Source organism: Meriones unguiculatus, chromosome 4 (assembly GCF_030254825.1).
Source record: "Meriones unguiculatus strain TT.TT164.6M chromosome 4, Bangor_MerUng_6.1, whole genome shotgun sequence".
In the NCBI taxonomy this organism is placed as follows: domain Eukaryota; kingdom Metazoa; phylum Chordata; class Mammalia; order Rodentia; family Muridae; genus Meriones; species Meriones unguiculatus.
The window spans coordinates 74818147-74841486 of NC_083352.1; the positions used below are offsets into that span (position 1 = coordinate 74818147).

Genomic DNA, 23340 nt, shown 5'->3' on the forward strand with positions numbered 1-23340 from the left:
TTCACATGTATATGGGTTTCAAAATACATAGTTTCTAAGCATTACATGGAAATTCGGCCAAAGAAACATGATCTGTGCAAATCATGAAGGAACGATGCCCAAAAAGCCTCACACAGTCCTCAAAGAAATATTTAAGGGAAACTTTCATTTAGAATAAAGTGTCTTAGCCATTCCCTTTGAATACAGCTGCATCAAAAAAAAAAAAAAAAAAAAAAAAAAAAAAGCACACACACATACAACTCCAAGTATAATAAAACAGAGTGACTAGTCTTCAAGGTTTTTCTGTATTGTTAGTTGATGTGAATTTGGTCACACTTAAGGGATAATTGGATATTGACTCTCAAAAAGTTATTTTCAAAAAAATTTCAGCATTATGGGACAGGGAGATGATTCATAGGTTAAAGGAGGTTGCCACCAAGCCTGATGACCTGAGCCTGATCCCAAGGACACACATAGTGGCAGGAGAGAAACAAGCCCCATTAGTTGTTTTCTGACCTTTACATGTGAGCTGTGACAGGCATATCCTCTCCTCTCTCTCTCTCTCTCTCTCTCTCATACATACACACACACACACACACACTTTTATTATTATTCAGAATTGTGAAGACCTCCTTAAAGACGACTGTTTATTTTTTTGTTTGTTTGTTTGTTTTGTTTTTTTATTCCCCCAGCTAACACATAAAGGAGCCTTAAGCTTTTTTGGTCCACTCATTCACAGTCTAAAGTTCTTATAGTAACAAAGTAAATTATTCTAGCATCCTTTATAATTAGGCAGAAATGTCTCTGACATCTGAGAGCCAGTGAGTTCTCTTTGTAACCCAGTATTAAAATCTCAGTAATGACCTTCCAGGTCAGATGACATCTAGAGATGTCATCTGGAAGATGCTTCATTTGCATACTCAGGGCCTGTAAGATCGGGGTAGAAAAACCTTATAAGCTCAAACACTGGATGAAGGCTGGTAAAGGTCAAGGTAATAAATTCTTACTAGGGTTGATGGTGGGGCAGACTGACTTTATGGTGCCATGTTGGCAGGGGCTCCTGCCAGGAGCCAACTCCTGTTTTCCTCATCTGAGGTATCTGGGGTTGAAACTCTCCTCAACCCTTCCTCTGTAATCCTGTGCCATTATGGTCACACAGGCCCAGGTTTAGAAATTAATTTTGTTTTGTATTTTTGAAGAGGAAAATGGGATTATGCCACACTCATGCATCTTATTTCCTTTCCCCAGAAGGTATTGGGGTAGGGTATGCTTTTATATTTGAGACAGGGTCTCATTATATAGTCTTGCCTAGCCTGGATCTCCACATATAAACCTGATTGGTTTTGAACTGTGGTGTAGTTCATTGGTTTTGGGATGTGTTTCCATGTAAATGCCTATGGAAACTCAGAATTTCCAAAATGGCCTGTCCTGGTTAGGGTTTCTATTGCTGCAATGAAACACTGTGACAACAAAACAAGCTGGGAAGAAAAGGGTTTATTTGACTTATACTTCTATATCGTTGTTCATCATCAAAGGAAGTCAGGACATGTACTCAAACAGGGCAGGGACCTGGAGGCAGGAGCTAATGCAGAGGCCATGGAGGGGTGCTGCTCACAGCGCTCACAGGCTTTCTCTCCAGGACTTGCTCAGCATGCTCTTTTAAAGAACCCAGGACCACAACCCAAGAATGGCACCACCCACAATGGGCTGTATCCTCCCACATCAATCATTAACTAAGAAAGTGCCTTAAGGCCTGATTTTATGGAGGCATTTTCTTAATTGAGGTTCCCTCCTTTCACATAACTTTAGCTTATATCAGGTTTACATAAGACTGGCCAGCAAAGCAGTCATAGGAGCTAGAAGAGTACCAATAGCAATACCTTTCAACTTTTAAAAACAATAGCATACTTTAACATTAATAGTCCTTAATTTAATTTAGGGCAGGGAGATGGCTAGATTGCTGTGGCAGCAAGAGGACTCTATTGAGTTCTAATCCCCAGAACCTATGTAAATGCTGGGTGGGTATGCTGGCAGTCCTGTAGTTCCAGCCTGAGAAGGTATAGAAGAATGATCTCTGGAACAACCTGCTTTGCAAAACTAGCTCTATTGGTGAACTTTGGGTTCAACTGAGAGAAAGATTTCTAACATCAGAGTCAAGGGTCCACATGCACGAATACATCTGTGTCCACATGTGACTGATACACACACTCAGTTCACATCCCAGAAGGAAAATGCCAAAAGCCCAAAGCTAAAAGCTCAGCTGATAGCCGGGGAGGAAAAGGTTTGCTAGCTCAGCCAACAGCCCAGGAGAAAAAAGCCAACAGCTAAAAGCCCAAGAGCTAGAGAGCTCAAGCCAAAGGCCAAGGAGCTGAAGAGCTCCTTCATCTCCACAGTGTCTTAAAGAAGATCAGGTGTGTGCTTTCTCTGTCTCTCTGAGTTTGTAAGTTTTCATCCCAGCCTCTGGCTCTTTAGTAAAATAGAACGGTTGGGATTTTCATTGTTTATAACAACACACGTTTTAAAGTTTAGATTATGGCACAAAATTGCAAACACCTTCTGTCATGGAAGCCTACCCCTGAAAACATTAATTTCTGGCATACCTGACTACCTCTATAAACCATTTTAAATAAATAAACAACCATTTTAATACATTTTATTTTTTAACGTGTATGGATGTTTTGCCTGTATGTGGGCATATCTTGGAGGCCAGAAGAGGTTGTAGCATCCCTCGGACCTGGGATTACAGACCAGTTGTGAACTGCTGTATTGGTGCTGGGAATTTAACCCTAGCAACAAGTGTTCCTAACCACCAACTCACCTCTCCAGCTCCTACAAACAACTTAAAACGAAAACTAACCAAATTAACTTGATTAGTATGCACGTGAGTCGTTTACGGGGACTCCCACCATAAGTGGAAACCTTCCAGCTGTGGTCTAGAGCAGACAGAGGTAAGCCCCACGTTCAAATATATGCTGAGGTTCTAGTTTCCTACACCTGCTTAGCAAGCCCAGGGGAGGATCCCTGAACTGTTTCCAACCTAACACAATTAACAATCACAGTTTAGGAATGTGCCTCGTAACCGTCAGTCTCTTAGGCCGTATCTGTCACCCTTCCCCGGGTGTGCCCTTAGTTGTCCAGCACCTGTTAGTCACATTTACACCTTAAATTTGCGGGATGGAGGAATAGGGCAAGAGGGTGCCCTGCAAGATGACTAGCTGTTCTTTTGTCCCGACCGGGTGATTTCCTACTGCAACATGCCGTCTGCACAGCTCAAAGCTTTACATTCCCTCTATTTCGCCGTCCAGTCCGGAGCTTGCTGCCGTTTTAACCGCGGCTCCCTGCTCCCCGCGCCAGGTGAGAGTGAAAGTTGTACCAGCGCAGAGGCGAAAGGCGCCGGAGCCTGGCTGTCCGAGCCCGCAGCCCTCGGGTGCTCAGCCTGGCCTCCCGGGAGCCTGCCGGGCGACTTCCGCCGGCCGGAGCCGCGGGAGACCCACCCCCGGCGCGCGGCCTCCCGGAAGCCCTGCGGAGACTCCGCGGGCCCCGCCCCTGCCCAGGTCACCTCCCTCCACGCCCCTTTTCTGTCCCGGCAGCCGGCAGGCAGGGAAGTGTCGTAAAGCTTGGCCCAGGAAACTTTACCCGGGGTAACAGGCGAGGCGCTTTACGGCGGCGGCGGCGGCGGCGGCGGCGGCCGGGCGAGAGAGGCTCGGCGGCGGCGGAGCGGCCGCGGCGGCGAAGGCGGCGGTGGCTGAGGGGAAGGAGCGGCGGCGGCGGGCAGCGGCGCGGGGTGAGCCGCGAGGCGGGGCGGGTGGGAGGCGGTGACACGGCCGGCGGCGGGGCTCGGGCGGCCGGGGACGGTGGCCGGCACGGCGGCGCGGCGGCGTGGGGGCGGCGCGGCGTTGGGGACACTCGGTGAGGGACGGTTTCTGCCTTTGTTCCCCCCGCCTCGGCCGCCCCCGGCCCGCCGGTCCGCACTGCCTGGCGCCGGTCGGCCGCCTCTCATGGCCTCCTCTCTCGGCTGTGTCGCTTCTAGGATGGCGGAGGTACCGCCTGGGCCTAGCAGCCTCCTCCCACCACCAGCGCCTGCGGCCCCAGCGGCGGCCGAGCCCCGCTGCCCGTTCCCGGCGGGGGCCGCGCTCGCTTGCTGCAGCGAGGACGAGGAGGACGACGAGGAGCACGAAGGCGGCTGCGGGAGCCCGGCGGGCGGCGAGGCGGCGGCCAGGGCCAAGGCGCGTTCCTGCCTTCGCTGCCCGCAGCTGCCTCCGGAGCAGCAGCAGCTCAACGGATTGATCGGCCCAGAACTGCGACACCTCCGGGCCGCGGCGACCCTCAAGAGTAAGGTTCTGAGTGCAGCGGAGGCGGCCGCCCCCGACGGGGCCCCCAAAGTGACTGCCACAAAAGGAGCCGAGGGACACCCTGTGGAGAGAGCTCCCCACTCGGTCCCCAACAATGCTAGAACTGCACTCCCCGGCCGGCCAGAGGCAGCGGCGGCGAGCGACCCCGCGGCGGCCCGAAATGGACTGGTGGAGGGCAACGACCCGGAGGTGGAGGAGGAGGACGAGCAGGTGCGGCTGCTGTCTTCGTCTTTGACCGCCGGCTGCAGTTTAAGGAGCTCTCTGGGCAGGGAGGCCGAGCCCGGGGAGGATCGGACGATACGATACGTCCGCTATGAATCCGAGCTCCAAATGCCTGATATCATGAGACTGATCACCAAAGATCTGTCTGAACCCTACTCCATTTATACGTATAGATATTTTATCCACAACTGGCCACAGCTGTGTTTCTTGGTAAGTGCATGGAATGAAAACGGTGAGCCCGGCAGAGATCCTGGCCCCTTGGGGCAGGGAGTGTGAGGGCCCAGTGTGTGGCAGTGGATGTATCCTTCATTTTCATACCTTACAGATGGGAAGCGCGACAGGTCGCACTTTCTTAGTTACTGTGTGGAAGGTAAGAGCTCGTGATCTGGGTCAGCTTGGTACTGCTGTTGTTACAGCAGCAATCCCGTGCAAAGCATGTTTCACATGCCGGAGTGGCTTCTGTCCTGTTCACAGTGGCTTCTAATCATGTTTAGCCTTCCTCCTCCTCAGAACACGTTGCAGTGATTTAATTGGAACGTGGTTCTGTTCACTTTCAGGCTTTAGTTACAACCATAATCAGGGAAGATTGTGTGCGGTAAAGGTGAAAACCATGGCGGACATGGTTGTCAGTAAACTTGCTGTGGGCCACATTGGGGAATGAAATCTCAGAGCCATTTTCATTGATTATGGACATTGTTTCCTTCAATAGGGCTGTTAAACAGTTAGAGTCAGCATGAGCTCAGGTGTGCCATTGCAGAAGGTGTCACTAACACATCCGGTGGCTGAGAGCCCCGTGAAACATGAACAGAAGGCCTTTTTGTGGGATGTAGGAAACTTAAGTATGAAACTATTCAAAAAGGTACCATGGTTTGTGTGTGGTATAGCTAACAGAAGGTTTTTTCTTTCTTTTTGTTTTTTTTAAACATATATGTAAGCAGAACAGATTTGTCTATTGGATGAGATGAATAATTATATTTACCTTCCCAGCACGGGTAATCTCTTAACAGTTACACAGACCCAGTTTTGGTCTGTCTGAAACCTTTAACTTAGATACCGTTAGACCTCAGGTGTACGCTATGTTCCGTGAGCACAGCACAGATTCATTGACATTTGCTAAAGGCAGCGGGCTTCTTAAGAGAGTTAAGCTGCCACTATTTATTGTTTTAACCTTGACTTAATTGCACTCAGTCTTCTTCTTCATGTTTTGACAAGATTTCAAGTCGTGTGGTTGTGGTTGCTTCCACAGCGTGGTGGTGATCCAGAAATACTGCTGGATAGTGGAGATACTGGTAGCTTGCTAGCTAGCTTCCTTGTTAATTAGGCTTCAGCTTTATGTTAGAACATTTGTTTAAACTTTAGGTACTGCTTAGTGTTCCAGAAAGTGTGTGCGTGTGCATTCTTAGAGTGTTGTATTAGAGAGGAGCTCTGCTGGATGTGGTGGTTCAAAGCCAGCCTGGTCCATACTTTGAGTTCCAGGGCAGCCAGTGCTGTATAGAGAGACCCTGACTCAAAAAAAACAAAAAAGTGCTAAGACATGTCAGTGAGTTTGGGGCAGTACTTACAACGCTGTTATAGATCTCATCAAATGCCATTCTTCAAAATTGTGGATTGATTTAATTGTAAGGTAAACCACAAATGGAGTGTGTAATGTGTAATGGAGTCATATTTTAAACTGAGGATGTGGCTCAGTGATAGTGGGCTTGAGTCATGTTCTATCTAGACCTCTGTTTTTCTGGCATTTTAGACTATGGTAAACTTCAGTCTGTTATATAGATCCCTTTTAATTGGCCAGTTAATTTGTACTTCAGCCTTCACTAGCCAAAGTTTAACATTAAATTATGACTATTTAGAAGTTGAAATGTGTACAAGTAGCTTGCTTCTAAAGTTTCTCATATGAAAGTATGGAGCATGACTCTAGAGCTAGCAAACTAGTTATACAACAGGCAGGTTACAACTAGATCTTTCACATTGGTATGGTTTCAAATTGAATTTCCCATAAGAACTAATTTTTACTAATACTAATTTTTTTTAATTTTTTTCAAATTATATCTGAAAGGACAACCCTAGAGATAATGTAGACCCACCTTTATTTTTTTAATGGAAATAAAAATCGTGGTGATGTATAATGTTCAAATCTATTCAGTAGCAGAGAGGTAAAGGTAGAATCCAGGCTTCCTGACCTGTAATGATGACAAATAAGATTTGGAGCCATGACCTACCCTTGACCTATTTTATGAAACTCATCATGGCACAAAGCTATCTCCACCAAGAGGCAGTTGTCCTTTTAAACATCAGTTTTAGGGGCTTAGAACCTCCAGAATGCCCCAGGCTAACATGTAATAGACCATACAGAGTTATGTGAGGTTAAACCTTAAAAATTGCCTATACTTGGTTGAGTCATAAAAACGAGTTTCTTAAAATTCTTCCTAATATTTGTTAACACTGTGGAAAATAGAAACCAGTACAAATTATGAGTCACTGTCAATTACCATAAGCTTTACCCCTTTATAGTTCGTAGAATTTTCACAGTTTCGGTGTTTTTTTGGAAGTTCTTAAATTTATGACTAACAGTGTACTACAGTATTTTCATTTATTTGTTCTAAATTTAACTTTCTGGTGCCCTCCAGTGTTCTCTTTGTAGTGTTCTGGAATTTGGGAATCTGTATTTTGCAATACACATTTTTCATAGTTCTATAGAGACTTGACAGGCTTTTAGCTTTGTGAAGTTAAAGCAGAGATTTGCTACTATACTTCAAAATGTGTACAGCAGCTTTTGTTTGGAAAATTCAGTAAGTAATTTAGTGATTGTTGTAAATGTTGATAAGCAGTTTATTAAGAAAAATTGTAATAATTGATTTTCATAATGAGCAAGTCATCATGTTTTTGTTTTTAGATAATATGCACAACTTGATTTATTCTTTTACATTCTTAAATTTGGGAAGCAATGTGTTTGCTAAGTTAATAATAACGTAATGTTTTGTTTGGTAAGTTACATGGTCAGGATAAATATTTGAAAGTCTGGTGTAGTGTGAAATTATTGTCTAGCTATATTTACTCATTTGAATTTTTCTTTCTGAGTGGTTTTATTAACTTTACAATATAGCTGTCCTATGGTCTTTGTATTTTCATTTCACATGAGCTAGCTTACTAGGTCAGGGCAATTTTTTTTTCCCCTGGCTGTTGTTACAGGTACATAATTTGGTCTGTGATAACTTTATGTATATGTGTACACAGGTCCATATATTTGACAGTCCAGATCAGAAGAAGGTATTAGTAGGGTTGGCCATGGAGCTCAGTGATGAGTACATGCATGTTATTGGCCCTGCCTTGGTTCATTCCTCAGCATTAAAAAGGCTGTCAGAATTGTTCATTTAGATAACTTTTGTCTTTGTTTCAGGTCTTAATACAAAAAGAAAGTAAATTGATATGTTATGAATGAGAAAACAAAATGGAAATTTTTTTTTTTTTTTTTTTTGGCCCAGAATAATTATGGAATGAGACAATGGGATGAGCTATTATCAGTTATTGAATTTAAGATTCATTCAAAAGAATTTCCTTTTAATCTAGTTCAGGTTTATGTGAAATGGATTAAAGTTATCTTGCCTACAAAGACTTTTTCAAAGTTTACTTAAAAAGGAATTGAGAGCTGGGTGTGGTGACACACACCTTTAATCCCAGCACTCAGGTGGATCACTGTGAGTTCAAGGGTGGCCAAGTCTACAAAGCCAGAACAGCCAGGGCCATTACACAGTGAAACCCTATCGTGAAACACCCCTCTCTGTCCCCAAAAAAAGAAATTGAGGAAACTTATTAAATAATAGACCACAAAATGTTATAATAAATTCATGCTAAAACAGATAATCAGTATATGCTAGGCTTTGCTTACTAGCTTTTTGATTAATTCCTGATGGTGTTGAAATAGGTATTTTTGGAAAGTTAATTTACAAAACAAATACTGCTTGCTGAGATACCGTCCTATTTATATTTTTCAGAATATACTATTAGAACTTTTTAGCAGTTTTGAAATACTTGAAAGTATTTGCTTTGACAATACTGAAATACCAAAATGAGTTGTCAGCATTATTTAACAGTTAGCCTTTAACACTGATAACCTGATAGTTTCATTAAACTATAAATAAGTTATAGTATTCTATTACACTAATGTAAAGATTGGAATTTTGCATGTGTTTGTGTGTGTGTGTGTGTGTGTGTGTGTATTTGGGACAGCATGTTTCTGTGTAGAGCAAGCTGGCCTTGAACTTAAGGATCCTTCTGACTCAGAATTGTAGCCTACTGAGTGCAAGCTATTGAATGCTTTATGATATGACCCATACTGTCTGGAATATACTGAAAATAGTTTTTGTAGTGCTAAAGTACATTATGAGTGGGCTCTAAGTAATACCTTCTAAATAGTGCTTTTTCTGAATAAATGTTTGGTACTTTTTTCTTCATCAAAGTTAACTGTCAGGTGTATTTTCAGTTATATTATGTTTTATATTTATCTTTCAGTAAATATTTTTTGTAATCATCTGCTGATGGGTAACTTGTACTGTATTTTATTGTATTCTAATAAGTAGACTTTTCTTTAAAATAATTTGTTCACTTACTCCTTCTTTCCAAAATGTAAATAGGTCTTTATTACAAACTATTTTATTTATGAGCACTTGGTGTGTAGTCTCTAAGAATTCTTGAGTGCTTTATCTTATACAAATTGTATCTCCCTGGCCTGAAGGCATTAATAAGCATTAAAAAAAATCATACTCTGAAGAACGTTTGAATTTTAGAAGTTTGAAGAGTTGAGATTCAGTTTTCTGGAACTTTCTGTGATTACTGTCTTGCTCTGGAGTTCTCCTGGTCTCTCAAAAATGCTGACCAAGAGTCAGTTGCTGTTTTCCCTTGGTAATTTTGCAGTACCTGATGGCAATGTGTTCTTCATAACTGTTTGTTTATTTTTAAGGCCATGGTAGGGGAGGAGTGTGTAGGTGCCATCGTTTGCAAGTTGGATATGCACAAAAAGATGTTCCGCAGAGGTTATATAGCCATGTTAGCCGTGGATTCCAAATACAGGAGAAATGGCATTGGTAAGGAAAATGTTATTTCACAAAGGTTGAATAAATAATTTTCATTTTCGTGTTTTGAAACAAAAGCTTTAAAAGTCCATATGCAGGAATAAACTTCAAGGTAAGGGAAGAAGAGTTTTAATTTTTTTTTATGAATTTATTGTGTGTCTGTGTGTATATATGGTTATACATGTGGCTGAGGACAACTTTGGGAGTGAGGTATCTTCTCTCACATGGGCTCTAGGGATCGAACTCATTATCAGGCAGTAGAGGCAAGCACTTGTGCCTACTTGGCTATCTCACAGTCCTTAAAGATTGTTTTTTTTTTTTTCCCCAACATTTTCAAAACATCATTAAAAATAGGTTTTATAAATTAATGTTTTTTTGAAAGATTGTCTTTTTAACAAGTAGCAGGTAATCAGTTTTTATCTTCAGGGTTTTTAAAATAATCACTTTCAGAGTTCTTTGTATTATATTCAGTACTGGAGGAAGTATTCCTATTTTTTTAGAGAGTTATGAGGACATTTAACACCAGCTTCTGTTCTCGAATTCAGTGGACTTTACCAAAGCTAAAATTATGGAGTAGTTGTTATCATTACCTAATGGTAATCATCAAGCCTGTTTTGAGAGCCCCAAAAAAGCTAATTATTTTTTACTATTCCAAGATTCATGTTCTTAACCCTTTTAAAAGTTGCATTCCTTGTTTTCTTTTTCTTTCTTTTTTTTTTTTTTTTGTGCGTGTGTGTCTGTCTCTCTGTGTGTGTGTATGTGATAAAGTACATGAGAAGAAGTCAGAGAACAGCTTGTGGGAATCTTCTATTTTGTGGGTCCCAGGGGCCTGGTTTGATCCCTTGCTTAGCCATCTCTGGGTCAGTATATATAATGTTTTTAACTGTCTTCAGAATCATCTAGATGGTTTGAAAGAAGATGGTTAGAGCCCTCCTTGACAGTCTTGTTGGTGAGACTTTCCCTGTTGCCTGTTTTGTAAGCCTAGTTAGACCTACTGTCCTGGTGTCTAGTACCTGCTGACTCTTTTTTACAATGGAGAATCAGATGGAGAAATGCTTTTTGGGATGTGTAAAATAAGGGATTTTACATTTTAGGCGAAGTCCATGTTCATAAAATATTATTTGCTGCTACTAGTACTATTAGCAGTTTTGTTACTTACAGCTTTAAAAGAATATAGATGTTACTATCTAATACTCATATTGAATCCTTTGGAAGTCAGGATCATGTCATGAGAAATCCCTGTAAATATATTAGGGTTTTGTTTATTTGTTTGACATTTGGTTATAGTGTCCATTTTTTCATTAAACTGCTGGGCTTAAACACATTCCTTCCAAATACCACTTGCTGAGCTAATTTAAAAGGTAATGGACTTTGTTTTTGGACAGGGTTAATGGCTTTCTACAAAAATTTGTTATGAATTTGGTTTGTTTTAGAGACAAATTTGAAACTTTAGTGCTTTTGGAAAGAGCTAAGGATTCATAAACAGTATTCTTGATTGGCAGATTCCAGTGGTAGAAACTGTTGTTTTAAGGTCACATCTTGGCCTTGCCTCTTGAGATGTGTACATACTTACATGCCTGGTTTGAAAACAAAGAGAAAAATAGAATAGAATTTAAAAATAAAATTTAAAAATAGAATTTGTCTTCTTTTGAGACAGGGTCTCCTGTGTAGCTTTGGCTGGCGAAGAAGTCTTTGTAGACCAAAATGTCCTTGAACTTACAGAGGTCCATCAACCTTGCCTCCAAAGTGCTAGGACTAAAGGTGTAAACTATCACACCTGGCATAATTTGTCCTTCTTAAAATCTCATTTGGCAGTTATTTCTTTTAATGTTTTATATATATATATATATATATATATATATATGACTTAAAGTTATGACAAAATTTTCTAGACATACCACCCACATGAGTAGAGTGCTGGCTTTGTTTTGCCAGGCTCACTAAATTTTACTGCAGCTGCTTTTGTCTTGGCCCCTGTGGTCCATGTTAGGTTGTTTGCCTTGTGTGTCCATAGATTTGGATGACATTTGACAAAATCAGCTCTGGTTATTTAGTAGCTTCTTGCTAGCTCATGAAATTCTGGGTTCCTCTATTCTAGCTTCCCCTCTTACCTTTTCCAGTATCTTGTAACAATACAAACTTCTGCTTGGAGCTAAAAATTACACCCAAGAAAAGGGGATATATCAGGAGATAGTCTTTCCAGGGCAGCCTTATTGCTATGTGGAGGTTCCCTGGGCTTCTTCCAGCTGATACATGGTTTATTTTTTACTTCAAGGTGATCAGTATATATACATTCAAGATAAATCCTACTATTTGACATTTCTTTGCAATTATGATTATCATAATTTAGATTCTTTAAGAAATTAATTACATTTTTCCTTCATTAATACTCAGATCTATATTCTAGGTACTAACTTGGTAAAGAAAGCTATATATGCCATGGTTGAAGGAGACTGTGATGAGGTGAGTCTTTAAAGTGTTTAATCCTGGTGTACTGGGCAGGATTCTACTGGATAGTATAAGTTTTACAACATTCTGTAGTAATAATACCACAAGTTTTATTGTAGGCCTACTACACAGATGCAGCTAGTAGAAAAAAATGTTATTTTGTTTAGAAACAACAATAATTGTGATCTAGAGTAAAATTTAAGATAATGGACTTGGATTTACTTATAATACAGAGTAAAATCTAAACATACTCAGTAAGATTCAAAAGCTTTGCTATCAGCTGAGTCATTTAAACATGGGAAAGCTAAACTTGTGTGGAGAACATTTCACTCTAGGAAAATGTATCTATTAAATAATGAACAGCTTGTTTGCGTATTAATGTAAGAACACATTTTTCTTCATCTTGTCTGTAAGGCCTCTTTTTGTCTGTAATTTCTTTATTCTTATAGCCCTATGTTTCACACATGCTTAGTAAATCCTGGGGATAACTGGGGATGTTAACATTGTACAGTGTAAGTAGGAATAGTTTTACACTAAAGAAGGAATACTTTTCTAACAGCAGTGACAACTAAGAAAGTTGTTATTGTACTAATTCATGAGCAGCACAAATGGCATTATCTTTTGAAAAAAGTTACTTTTTTTGTCTTTTAACACAGTCTCACTATGTAGCCCTGGCTGGCCTGGAACTATGTTGTTCAAGGTAGCGCTTGCCTTAACTTCTCAAATGCTGGGATTAGAGGCTTGTACGGATGCTCGGCACATGTCTTTACTATTAGAAAAGATGTCAGGTGCACGGAATTCGGTGATTTATTTTCTTTAACCTTAGTAAGGGTTTTGATAACTTTCTAAAGTGGAGGATTTTTGTTTTGTGTTGTTGTATGAGACAGGGTCTTTATTTCAGGCTGGCCTACAGTGTAGTATAGGCTAGCCTGAAACTTGCTATTATCCCGCTTCAGTCTCCAGAATACCTGGCTTATAGAAGTGTGGCCTACTAAAGCAAAGTTTTTTGGTATAAATAGCCTGTCTCTGTGTATTTACTAAAATTCCTCCTACCATCTTGTTCCTTAACTGTGTCCTTTGTACTGAAAGCTGGTTATTGACAACATTCACATTTTTTTAATCATATTTTCATGAAGCTATACTTTTTAGGTTTTATAGAAGTTGCTTAGCAGTTTGGAGAAATCTTTAAGTTGATACTATATTTTGATTTTCTGCTGCTGAGAATTATTTTTTGTGAACAGTGATGCTTAGGACCAGGAACTACTTTGTTTCTGGAGTAAGATTTTCATGAGTTATATTAGTCATTGCCTGTGAGGCAAGATGGTTACTTACTGAATAAGTGTTGCAACCAGATTTTTTTCAAAGCTTCTAAGATAGGCTATGGAGATTTTGAAAATACTGTTAGTATGTGGTTAAATCTTAATTTTATAATGCATTTTAGGATTGGATGCTGTTATTTATCTATTTGATGTGTGTGTGTCTATGTGTGCGTCTGTGTATGTGTATGTGTATGTGTATGTGTATGTGTATGTGTATGTGTATGTAGAGGCCATAGGTTGACATTGGTTGTCTTCCTTAATCACTTTCCACCTTAAATTTTGAGATAGGATCTCATTGAACTTCGACCTCATCAGTTCAGCCGGGCTTAGTAGCAGACACCTTTACTCACTAAGCCATCTCACTGGCTGCATACCACAAGGATCTTGAGTGAATTAATGGTTTGGCTTATTTAAAGAACTCACTGTGAGACACATTAATTTCTTAAGCATCTTCTGTGACTCTTTCACTTTGTGTGAAATTGTTAATTCTGCTTTTAACTGTTGTACAGAACAATAGTTACCATTTCATTTATCAGCCAGACCTAGTCAAGGTCCGCAGGGAGCCAGATAACTGGTCACAGTTGAGCTCTCTGTGAGCTTCCAGCCTACAGTATTAAAAAGTGCTGTCTAAATTGTGCCAGTTTGGCTTATCTACATAATAGTTTATTCCTAGGAGAATTGGTGGATCATCACTGTAATTATATTTCTCTGTTAAAGAGAATCAAACTCATTAAGCTTTAAAAAAAAAATGTGTGTATGTATGTACCTGTGTGTGCATGTGTCTGCCTGCCTGCCTGCCTGCCTGCTAGTCAGCTGGCCAGTCAAATAATGTATAAAGGTGGTCAAGAAGGTCAGAAGAGTAGGCCCGTTAGAACTGGAGTTACAGATAATTGTGAGTTGTCTGATACTAGTTCTGGGAACTGAATTGGGGTCCTCTGTGAGAGCAGTACATGCTTTTAACCACCCAGGCATGCCTTTAGCCCCTCATTGTTTCTTTTAGATCAGAAAAACCCAGAATCTTCTTTTGGCTTCTTCTTTCATGCTTCTATGTAAAGTAAAAGAGAAGCTTTGTAGGAAATGTCTAGTATAAACCTAGATTTAAAAAAAAAATGTTTATAAGAGATGAAGTGATAAAATGTTGAAAAATACTTTTTTCTTAGTATATCCTACTATGTTAAGGAATACATGATCTTTCTAAGAAGGAAATATTGAATGTACTAAGAAAATCTTTATATTTTAATTAGAGTAGCCATTTGTGTCATTTTTTAAAATATAATTGGGCTTAGTTAATCTATTAGGATAGTAACAAGCCAGAATTCAAATATCTATACATATGTGTATGTATATATATTTGAAGATTTTATTTTGTATGTGTATATGTAGGTATGCCATGTATGTCTTAGGAAGCCAAAAGAATGACTCGGTCTTCTAAAGAGCAGCAAGTGTTCTTAATTGCTAAGCCATCTCTCCAGCCCTAGAATTCAACTTGTAACCACACTTAAGTTGTATCTGTGTAGTTGTAGTTACCTTTATATACATTTAGGGCAGTGGTTCTTATCTTGCATCAGATGTTTACATTATGATTTGTGACAGCAAAATTACAGTTATGAAGTAGTAACAAAAGTAATTTTATGATTAGGGGTCACTACAACATGAGGAACTACAGAAACTGTATTAAAGGGTTGTAGTGTTAGGAAAGTTGAGAAGCACTGGTTTAGAATATTTTAGGTTGCTAATTATTAGTGAAAGTGAACCTAGAGCCCCTGGCCCTGGTTGATTAGAACTTGTGTTCACTGCTTTATCTTCCCCTGGGAAATAATGTGTGTGTGTGTGGGGGGGAGGGAACTGAAGCTTGGTTACTATGAAGTTGTAGCTTATGCTTGGACTTCAGTTTGTTTTTGTTTACTGGATTTCTTTTTAAAAGATTTGTTTATTTATTTAATATATATCAGTAGTGTTTTGTTTTCATGTACATCTGCACACCAGAAGAGGGCATTGGATCTCATGGGACTATAGATGGTTGTGAGCTGCCATGTGGGTGCTAGGAATTGAATTCAGGACCTTTGGAAGAGTAGCCAGTGAGTGCTCTTAGCCAGTGATCTATCCAGCCTGTTTACTGACTTTCTTGAGTTTCATTCATCCTTAAAGTATAGATCAGTGGTTCTCAGCTTTCCTAATGCTGCAGCTCTTTAATATAGTTCCTCTTGTGGTGTTGACCCCCACCATAAATTATTTTCATTGCTACTGCATAATTAATTTTGTTACTGTTATGAATCATTATTAAATATTTTTGGAGATAGAAGTTAGTTTAAGGGATCATGATCCATAGATTGAGAACCACTGATATAGATAACCATGTCTATTTCTTGAGGTTGCTGTCTAAATAAATGTAGCTATCCTTTAAAACTTTTTTTTCACTATTTATTACTGTGAATAAGTTAATAATTTTGCATTGTGGTAACCTTAGCTTTTTTTTTTTTTTCAAATTAAATTGCCTTTTTTAAGCAGTTTAGTCATTGGGGCTGGGGAGATGGCTCAGAGGTTAAGAACATTGGATGTTCTTCCAAAGGTCCTGAGTTCAATTCCCAGTAACCACATGGTGGCTCACAACCATCTATAATGAGATCTGGTGCCCTCTTCTGGTGTGCAGGCACACTTGAAGGCAGAATGTTGTATAAATAATAAACAAATCTTTAATACAGTTTACTCATAATTAGAGATTTGACCTAGTAACAAGAATTCCAAAAATTTCCCAAGAGAATTATTCATATCTGAAAACTTGTTCTAGTTTTAATAGCATTCATTATTAAAACTTAAATTTTGTTTGTTCATAGCAAATTTTCACTATGTAGTTTTGGCTAGCTCAGTGGTTATGGAGATCTCTTGCCTCTGCTAGGATTAAAAGTGTGTATTATCATATTTAGCCTATAGCTTCTATTTTTTTTTCCCTAAGAAGAGAGAAACTGACTTAATTTTTAAATAAATAAATAAATAAATAAATTTTCTTCATGACTTGTATTTAAGCCTTCCTAGAAACATTTCCACTTGATACTGAAATAATTACTTGATTTTGGAATTTTAAAGATTTTGGTTTATCATGTGATTACTTTTATTAGTTACTTGCATAGGCCTTTGGAAAATGATGCTTTCTCTTCAGGTATTCTGGTCATCTTAAAAAGCATGTTAATAGTTCTAGTGCATATTCAATATATGTCATATAATGAAAGGTACTAAGGACTCATTTAACAAATATGAGAAATTTCTGTGTGTGGGCAGATGTTAGGTGCAAAGGAAGCAGCTGGAAGGTATACAGTGTTCCCTACCTTTCTTTAGCTCACTGGCTAGAATTGATATAGTTAGCGAGCATTGGAGGATGCCATAGGAGAAGTGTAGTGTTGTAGAGCAATGTAAAAGGAAACTTGCATTCTACTGAATCTGTTAGCAACCAGGCCAGAATCTAGGAGGACAGAAAGACCATTCTTCAGACAGAAGAGAAGATAGTTTATATGAAAGGTCTAATCCAGAAAATGTATCCAACTTGTATAGAGACCACATGTTTCAGAATAGCTGTGAGTTTGGTTCAACACATTTGTAGATGGTGTCATATTGCATTGTTAAAAGCTTGGAGATGTTAAAAACAATGGAGGTGAAATAGATTGTGGTTGGTAGACAGTTTAATGTTGAAGATGAAGAGGAGGAAGAGGGAGACTTAGAGTGAAACTGACGATGTACATGGAAGCCATATCTTGATGGGTCTTTTAGCTTCAGATAAGTTTTAGATTATTAAGTTTGTTTTAAGGACACAGTCAATAAGTCATTTTAGTTAGGAAATTATGAGAGGATCAACTTGTAGAAAATGGGAGACTTGTTGAGCTGGTGGCAGTTTAGGGTGCTGTCAGTATGAAATAAAAATAAGAGGACCACTTTGTGAGAAAATTTGGGAGGCAGAATTGACAGTACTCTGTACTTGGATTGGTATAGGAGAGTGGAGAGAAAAGAGTTCAAGACTCATGGGTTTCAGGTTGAGGAGCAGGGTGGTGTGATGAAGAACCTCTCACTGAGATGCAGAGGTGTGCAGGTCCTCAGTGGGTTCGTATATAGCAAAATGAGGTTCTATCTTTTCTCTCTGTCACTTGAATTCTTACCCAAGATAGAACAGAAAGATCCTCATGTGCTTTGCTCTGATTTTGTTTATTGTACTTCTTCATTTTTCCCTCACTCTAAATGTATAAAGGTTATGACATCCTAACATAACTGTGGCTCAATGTGTTGATGCTTCTCAGTGACACAGGTGAGGATCAATAGAAAGGACAAATAGAGCAAAACGTTTATAAAAGTTGGGAGGGAAGAGGGTGTTTAGGTAGAGGGAAGTAGGAATAAGAAGGGCACATACTTTTCAGAAGTATCAGCTCTATGTTGTCAGAGCCACCAGTTCATTGATAGTCCAAAACACTCAAGTGGAATGTAATACTCTGTGATCCTCTGGTAAGTTTTGGTCTGAGTAATATCTAGACCAAAATATCTCAGTGACATCAATATCAGCTGGTAATTTGTTTAAAATGCAAATGTGTGGGTCCTGTGTTAGGCCTCTGTGTGTGACACACACACACGCACACACACACACACACACACACAGATGTATGTGCATGTGGGTGTGCATGCAAGTTGGAAATCTGAGACCAACAGAGAGTATCTTCTTTGGTTGTTTTCTGCCGTATTTATCTTAATTATTATTGTGTGTGTGTGTGTTTATGATGTGAGATTGCATATGCCTTTGCACACTTGTGGAGATAACTTTGTAGAGGCAGTTTTATTCGTACACCATTATGTGGGCTCCCACAGTCAGGCTTAGGTTGCCAGGCTTGCTCTGTACACATCTTCGCCTGCTTTGCCATCACCAGCCTTTATTTTTTAATTAAATTTTTATTTTTTTACATTAATTACATTTCATTTGCTTTGCATCCCAGCTGTAACCCCCTCCCTCATTCCCTCCCAATCCCATGCTTCCTCCCTCATCTCCCATGCCCCTCTCCAAGTCCACTGATAGGGGAGGTCTACCTCCCCTTCTATCGGACCCTAGCTTATGAGGTATCATCAGGACTGGCAGCATTGTCCTCCTCTATGTCCTGGTAAGGCTGCTCCTCTGAGGGGGGGTGTGTGTCAAAGAGCCTGCCACTGAGTTCATGTGAGACAGTCCCTCTTCCCCTTACTAGGGAACCCCCTTGGACACTGAGCTGCCATGGGCTACATCTGAGCAGGGCTGGAGAGATGGCTCAGCCGTTAAAGGCTAGGCTCAAAACCATAATATAAGCTTTTATTTTTTTTTGACACGGTCTCTTCATCTAACCTGTAGCTTACTGATTTGGCTAGACTGGCTAGTGACCTTTACGGATCTGCTTGTCTCCACTCCCTCACAGCTGACTTTTATGTGAGTTATAGAGACCTGAACTTAGGTCCTCATGTTTGTGCAGCAAGTAGCTTACCCTTCCTAGCCCTCAGCAAACTTGTAATCATCCCAAAAGGGGACTGATGGATCCTAATGTTTAAATTCCCTTGGTCTAGGTTTAATACATTTTTTTTTCCTGCAAAAGGCTAGATACTAAATATTTGAAGCTTTATAAGCCATGGGTTTTTGTGACAACTGTTTAGCTCGTTCTCTGTCAATAAAGGAGCCATAGGCATGTGCACACATGGGCATAGCCATGTTCCAATAAAACTTACCTTCTTTCTCCCCCCTTCCTCTTTTCCTCTTTATTTAGCACCTTCCGCCCTTTGATTCTTTGCTGAAGATTGGCTCCAAACCCTTCTCTGTGTGCTGGACAAGCACTCTACACTAAGCTTTATCCTCACCCACCAGGGAAATGTTATATATGGAAGCGGACATCATTAAGATGTTTGGCTCAATTCCTGTAGTTTGCAGACTAGTCCAGACTCTAGACCTGCGGTTCTCAGTCTGTGGGTTGTGACCCTTTTGGGGACATAGAGGAGGGGGCCTATGACTATCACAAGGGTTGCCTAAGACCATCTGCTTATCAAATATTTATGATACAATTTCTAACAGCAGCAAAATTACAGTTATGAACTAGTAATGAAAATAATTTTATGGTTGGAAGTCACTACAACATGAGGAACTGAAATGAATTAAGGGGTCACAGTGTTATGGTTGAGAACCACTGCTTTATACCAATGTGGAGTTGTTTCCAGGTTAATAGAACACCTTAGTTTTCTTCACAGGAAAATCATTGTTTTGTTGTCCAAGTCCTAAAAGTTGAGACATCACAAAAATCAAGAGAAAAGGTCTCAGTGATTTCACCCATCTTGACTCAAAAATAATTACTGTTATTATTTTGATGATTTTTTTTCTGTACAGCAGTACCTTTTTATCATAGTATTTTAACAAATCTAATTTTAAAAATGTTTGATCTGCTTATATACTTTGTCAGTTTTTAATTATGAAATTATAACAAGCTTTTTCCTTTTTTGAAGGTTGTTTTGGAAACAGAAATAACAAATAAGTCTGCTTTGAAACTTTATGAAAACCTTGGTTTTGTTCGAGATAAGAGGCTGTTCAGATACTATTTAAATGGAGTTGACGCACTGCGACTTAAACTGTGGCTGCGCTGAGAGACTGACAGCAAGGAACGGCTCCACCCACATGGAAGTGACTTTTGCATGCAATGCAATTTGTGCAGAATTGCTTTGCAGGTGGATTTAGTAATTCCCATGCAGCTGTTATCTGTCAGTGTCCATTGAGTGTCGCACAATATTTGTTGCACTTTGGCATGGCGCATTTGTTCTGAATTAAATGAGATTGTTTTAAACTTCAAGAGTTCTTTTGGTACCAACAGGATGTGCCAGTTAGTAGCCAAGAGTTGTTCATTTGCAAAGTCTGCTGACAGTGCTATTTCCATAGTGATCATTTTATCACAGAATCAGTTAAGTGGGACATGAATTTTGTCCTTAAAGAAGCCAATGTAGATTGTAAAAGTCTCTTAAGTATGCTAACATTTCACACAAAATCTGCCATAGTTTTCTGAAGGGGGTGAGGGAAAAGCTTCAATTTAGGTTTTATTTTTTCAATATTAAATTTTCCATTCTTGAATATTAGTACCTCAGTGATTAGTGGATGAAAAGTGTAGGGTGGAATTTGTCTTACAATGAGTAAAGATGACAATTAAATTGCGTCTGCCAGTGCCTGTGTAGATAAGTATTCTTGTCTTCATCTCTAGTTTTTGAATGCATGCTGTCTTTTCTTTTTCTTTAATACCTTTGCAAGCAAACTTGTTTTTATTTAAATTCTAAATTTGATAATAAATTATTTCAGATTTTTATAATTTGGACAGTTTTTCCAGGTGAGTGACAGTGGTTTGCTTTAGATGTCCCTTCTTTCCTTACAGTAAGAAGCTGACTCTCCTTGGGAAACTGAGAAATGGCTTAAAGGGATGGAGCTGGGATTTGTGGGGTTTGGATGCACTTTTTTGTTTTTGTATTTTGAGAATAGGGGAATTTTTGGAAAAGAATAGAAAATTAATGTAAATTGGTATGATTTTATTTAATCAAAGTGATTGCTAAGCTGTGAAGAACAGCTTCTATAAAGTAGCTGGGGAATTTTGTTTTGTTTTTTGTTTTTGTTTTGCTTTTTACTTCATTTGAATTCACATTGCTTCCATTTCTGAAAATATTTCACTTTTGGTTCTTTGTCTTAGAAATGAAATTTCAAGGAACATTGTATCTGTTTTAAACTGCATTTATTTTTTCACTCAATAGCAGATTCTTGGGGAAACCTTTGCTTTGTTCCTCCAGAAAGAAGAGTGGGATGAAAAAAAATTTTTAATGAGTTCTTTGGGTTTTCTGAGCAGCCAAGGTGTTTATTAGTTAAATAAATGAATTTTGGCTAATCAGTGTAATGTTAACAAATTTTAGCTCACTGTTTTGAGTAAACCTGTGGTGGATAATTTCTTTAACTAGAACACCTAAGCACTCATAAGGAAAAAGATGCATTTTCTGGAAAATGTTTTAAGGAATCTGGCATTCATGTTGTTATTTTCAGTTGAATATGCTTTTCTTCTGCTCTAATACTTGGTTTGGATTTTATTTTATGGCTGTAATTACTGTATTTTTTTTAAAACCCTACCTCCATTAACAGTTGGTAAAGGCCCCTTTTCAGGAAAGTTTGTCGCTTTTTTTTTTTTAAAGGAAAGCTGCTCTTTGCTCAGTATAGTATTTTGAAAGTGAACATGGTAACAAGTACTTTTAAAATAAAGATGCACAGTTTATATTTGAAAATAAAAACTTCCTGCTGGTGGGATCATTTATAGTTCCTTATTTTTAAGAAAATGTGTCTTTCCATTTTATATTGCTCTTTAAAGTTTAATGCAGAATTCTGGTAATATTAAAAATGTGATGACCACATAGTACTCAGCTTTTCTGCTAACCATTTTGAGTCTGTTCTGGTCAAACTTAATTTAGGCTTCAGCATTTAGAAGAATGCCAGTCATCATGAGCCCCTGTTTTTACTTTCATGGTGAAGGAATGTAGCTGAACAGTATACTTGACATCAGATTTTGTTTTGATTTGCTGATGCATAAGTATGAATTGTTGATGAACATACATTTTCTTGAATCACTCTAATGGGTATAGTTGTAAAGTAGATACATGCTAAATTTATCAGTTCAGAAGTTTTGTTCTTGCTAGGTTGTCAGTGAAAGTACCATTACTACCTTTAACTTCAGATTTGCTGAATTAACTGAACTGATTGTCTGATGACCTTAACTATGTGACTAAAATATCTGATCATTACAGTGCTGCTCAATGGATGGCTACATATTGAGTATCAGTGTATACATTGATGTTTTTAATTACTTGACTTTTTTTTTCTAAAAGATTAACCTCTAGTTTGATAACCTAGTAACAAAATTAAAACTTTCCAAGTTGAAATAACTTCAAATATTAATTTGATAGTAGGCTTTCATTTTTCCTAAATCAGCTTTAAGTGGTTCCATTTATAATTGACAGTGGGTTCACTTGGCTAAAACTGAGCAAAATTGGTGCAACTTTCTTTTAGTGGGGTGCTGCCTCTTTAAGACTAACTGTACTATCCACTGACACTGGTTTGGCAGTTGATACTGTTGAACATTTAATACATGCTACCATGAAGCTATATATGTTAGTATTGAAGAAAGCTAATGGGTATGCTACCAGTCTTGATGTATGAGCTGAATATATTCCCTTACATTGGGATAAAACTACATATTAACTATGGAATAATCAAAGTCCACAGATCATAAAAAAAAAATTAGTGCTTGATGTTGAAGCCAGCAAAATAAGCTTAGTATTAAAAAGTTGGTTTTAACATTTTTCTGCCCCTTCTCCAAATTTCTTTGTACACACATGAGACAGATCTCTGGAAAGGAGTTTGTCATGTCTGAAATCGTAGTGTGCCCTGTGTTAAGGTATTGGTTGCCATGTATAAGATTGGTTGTGTATATTTATTATGGTGTTCATCACTTTTCAGGAGCATAGAGGAAATCAGGTTGGTAGTACACCAGTGACTTTTCAGTACACCTCTACATCACTAGAATGAGTGCTATAATGTCCAGGGCTTTCAGGTTTGTAAAAACATAACCATAAGTTATATTGCCATCACATGATTTGAGTATCTGAACTATCACGTGTATCTCAAAAATAATGGACTGCTGTTTAATGACTGGGCATATTGCTTCATAATCTCCTATTGACCCCTATCCTTTTGGAGAGAGAGATTTAATGGGATTTGAAATGTGCAAGCTGTCTGAATAAGATACAGTCAAATAAAGTATGGTTAAGTTGTGTTTGCATTTTTCTTTAAGATACAGCTGTGTGCATTTTATAATTTGTTCTCAGATAAACAAAAAAGCAACCTCTCCAGCTTCTCACTGCCCTCAATCAAGAGTTATTTGGAAGGAATGATAA

General features: G+C 39.0%; 1 protein-coding gene across 1 annotated transcript; it reads left to right on the top strand.

The window, feature by feature from the left end:
- Positions 1-3620: 3620 nt before the first annotated feature.
- Positions 3621-23217, top strand: Naa30 (N-alpha-acetyltransferase 30, NatC catalytic subunit). The gene is made up of 5 exons (XM_021659067.2): positions 3621-3763; positions 4010-4763; positions 9511-9634; positions 12030-12085; positions 19876-23217. The coding sequence occupies exons 2-5, from the start codon at positions 4011-4013 to the stop codon at positions 20011-20013; spliced, it is 1071 nt and encodes a 356-aa protein (XP_021514742.1). The 5' UTR covers positions 3621-3763; position 4010; the 3' UTR covers positions 20014-23217.
- The last annotated feature ends 123 nt before the right edge of the window (positions 23218-23340 follow it).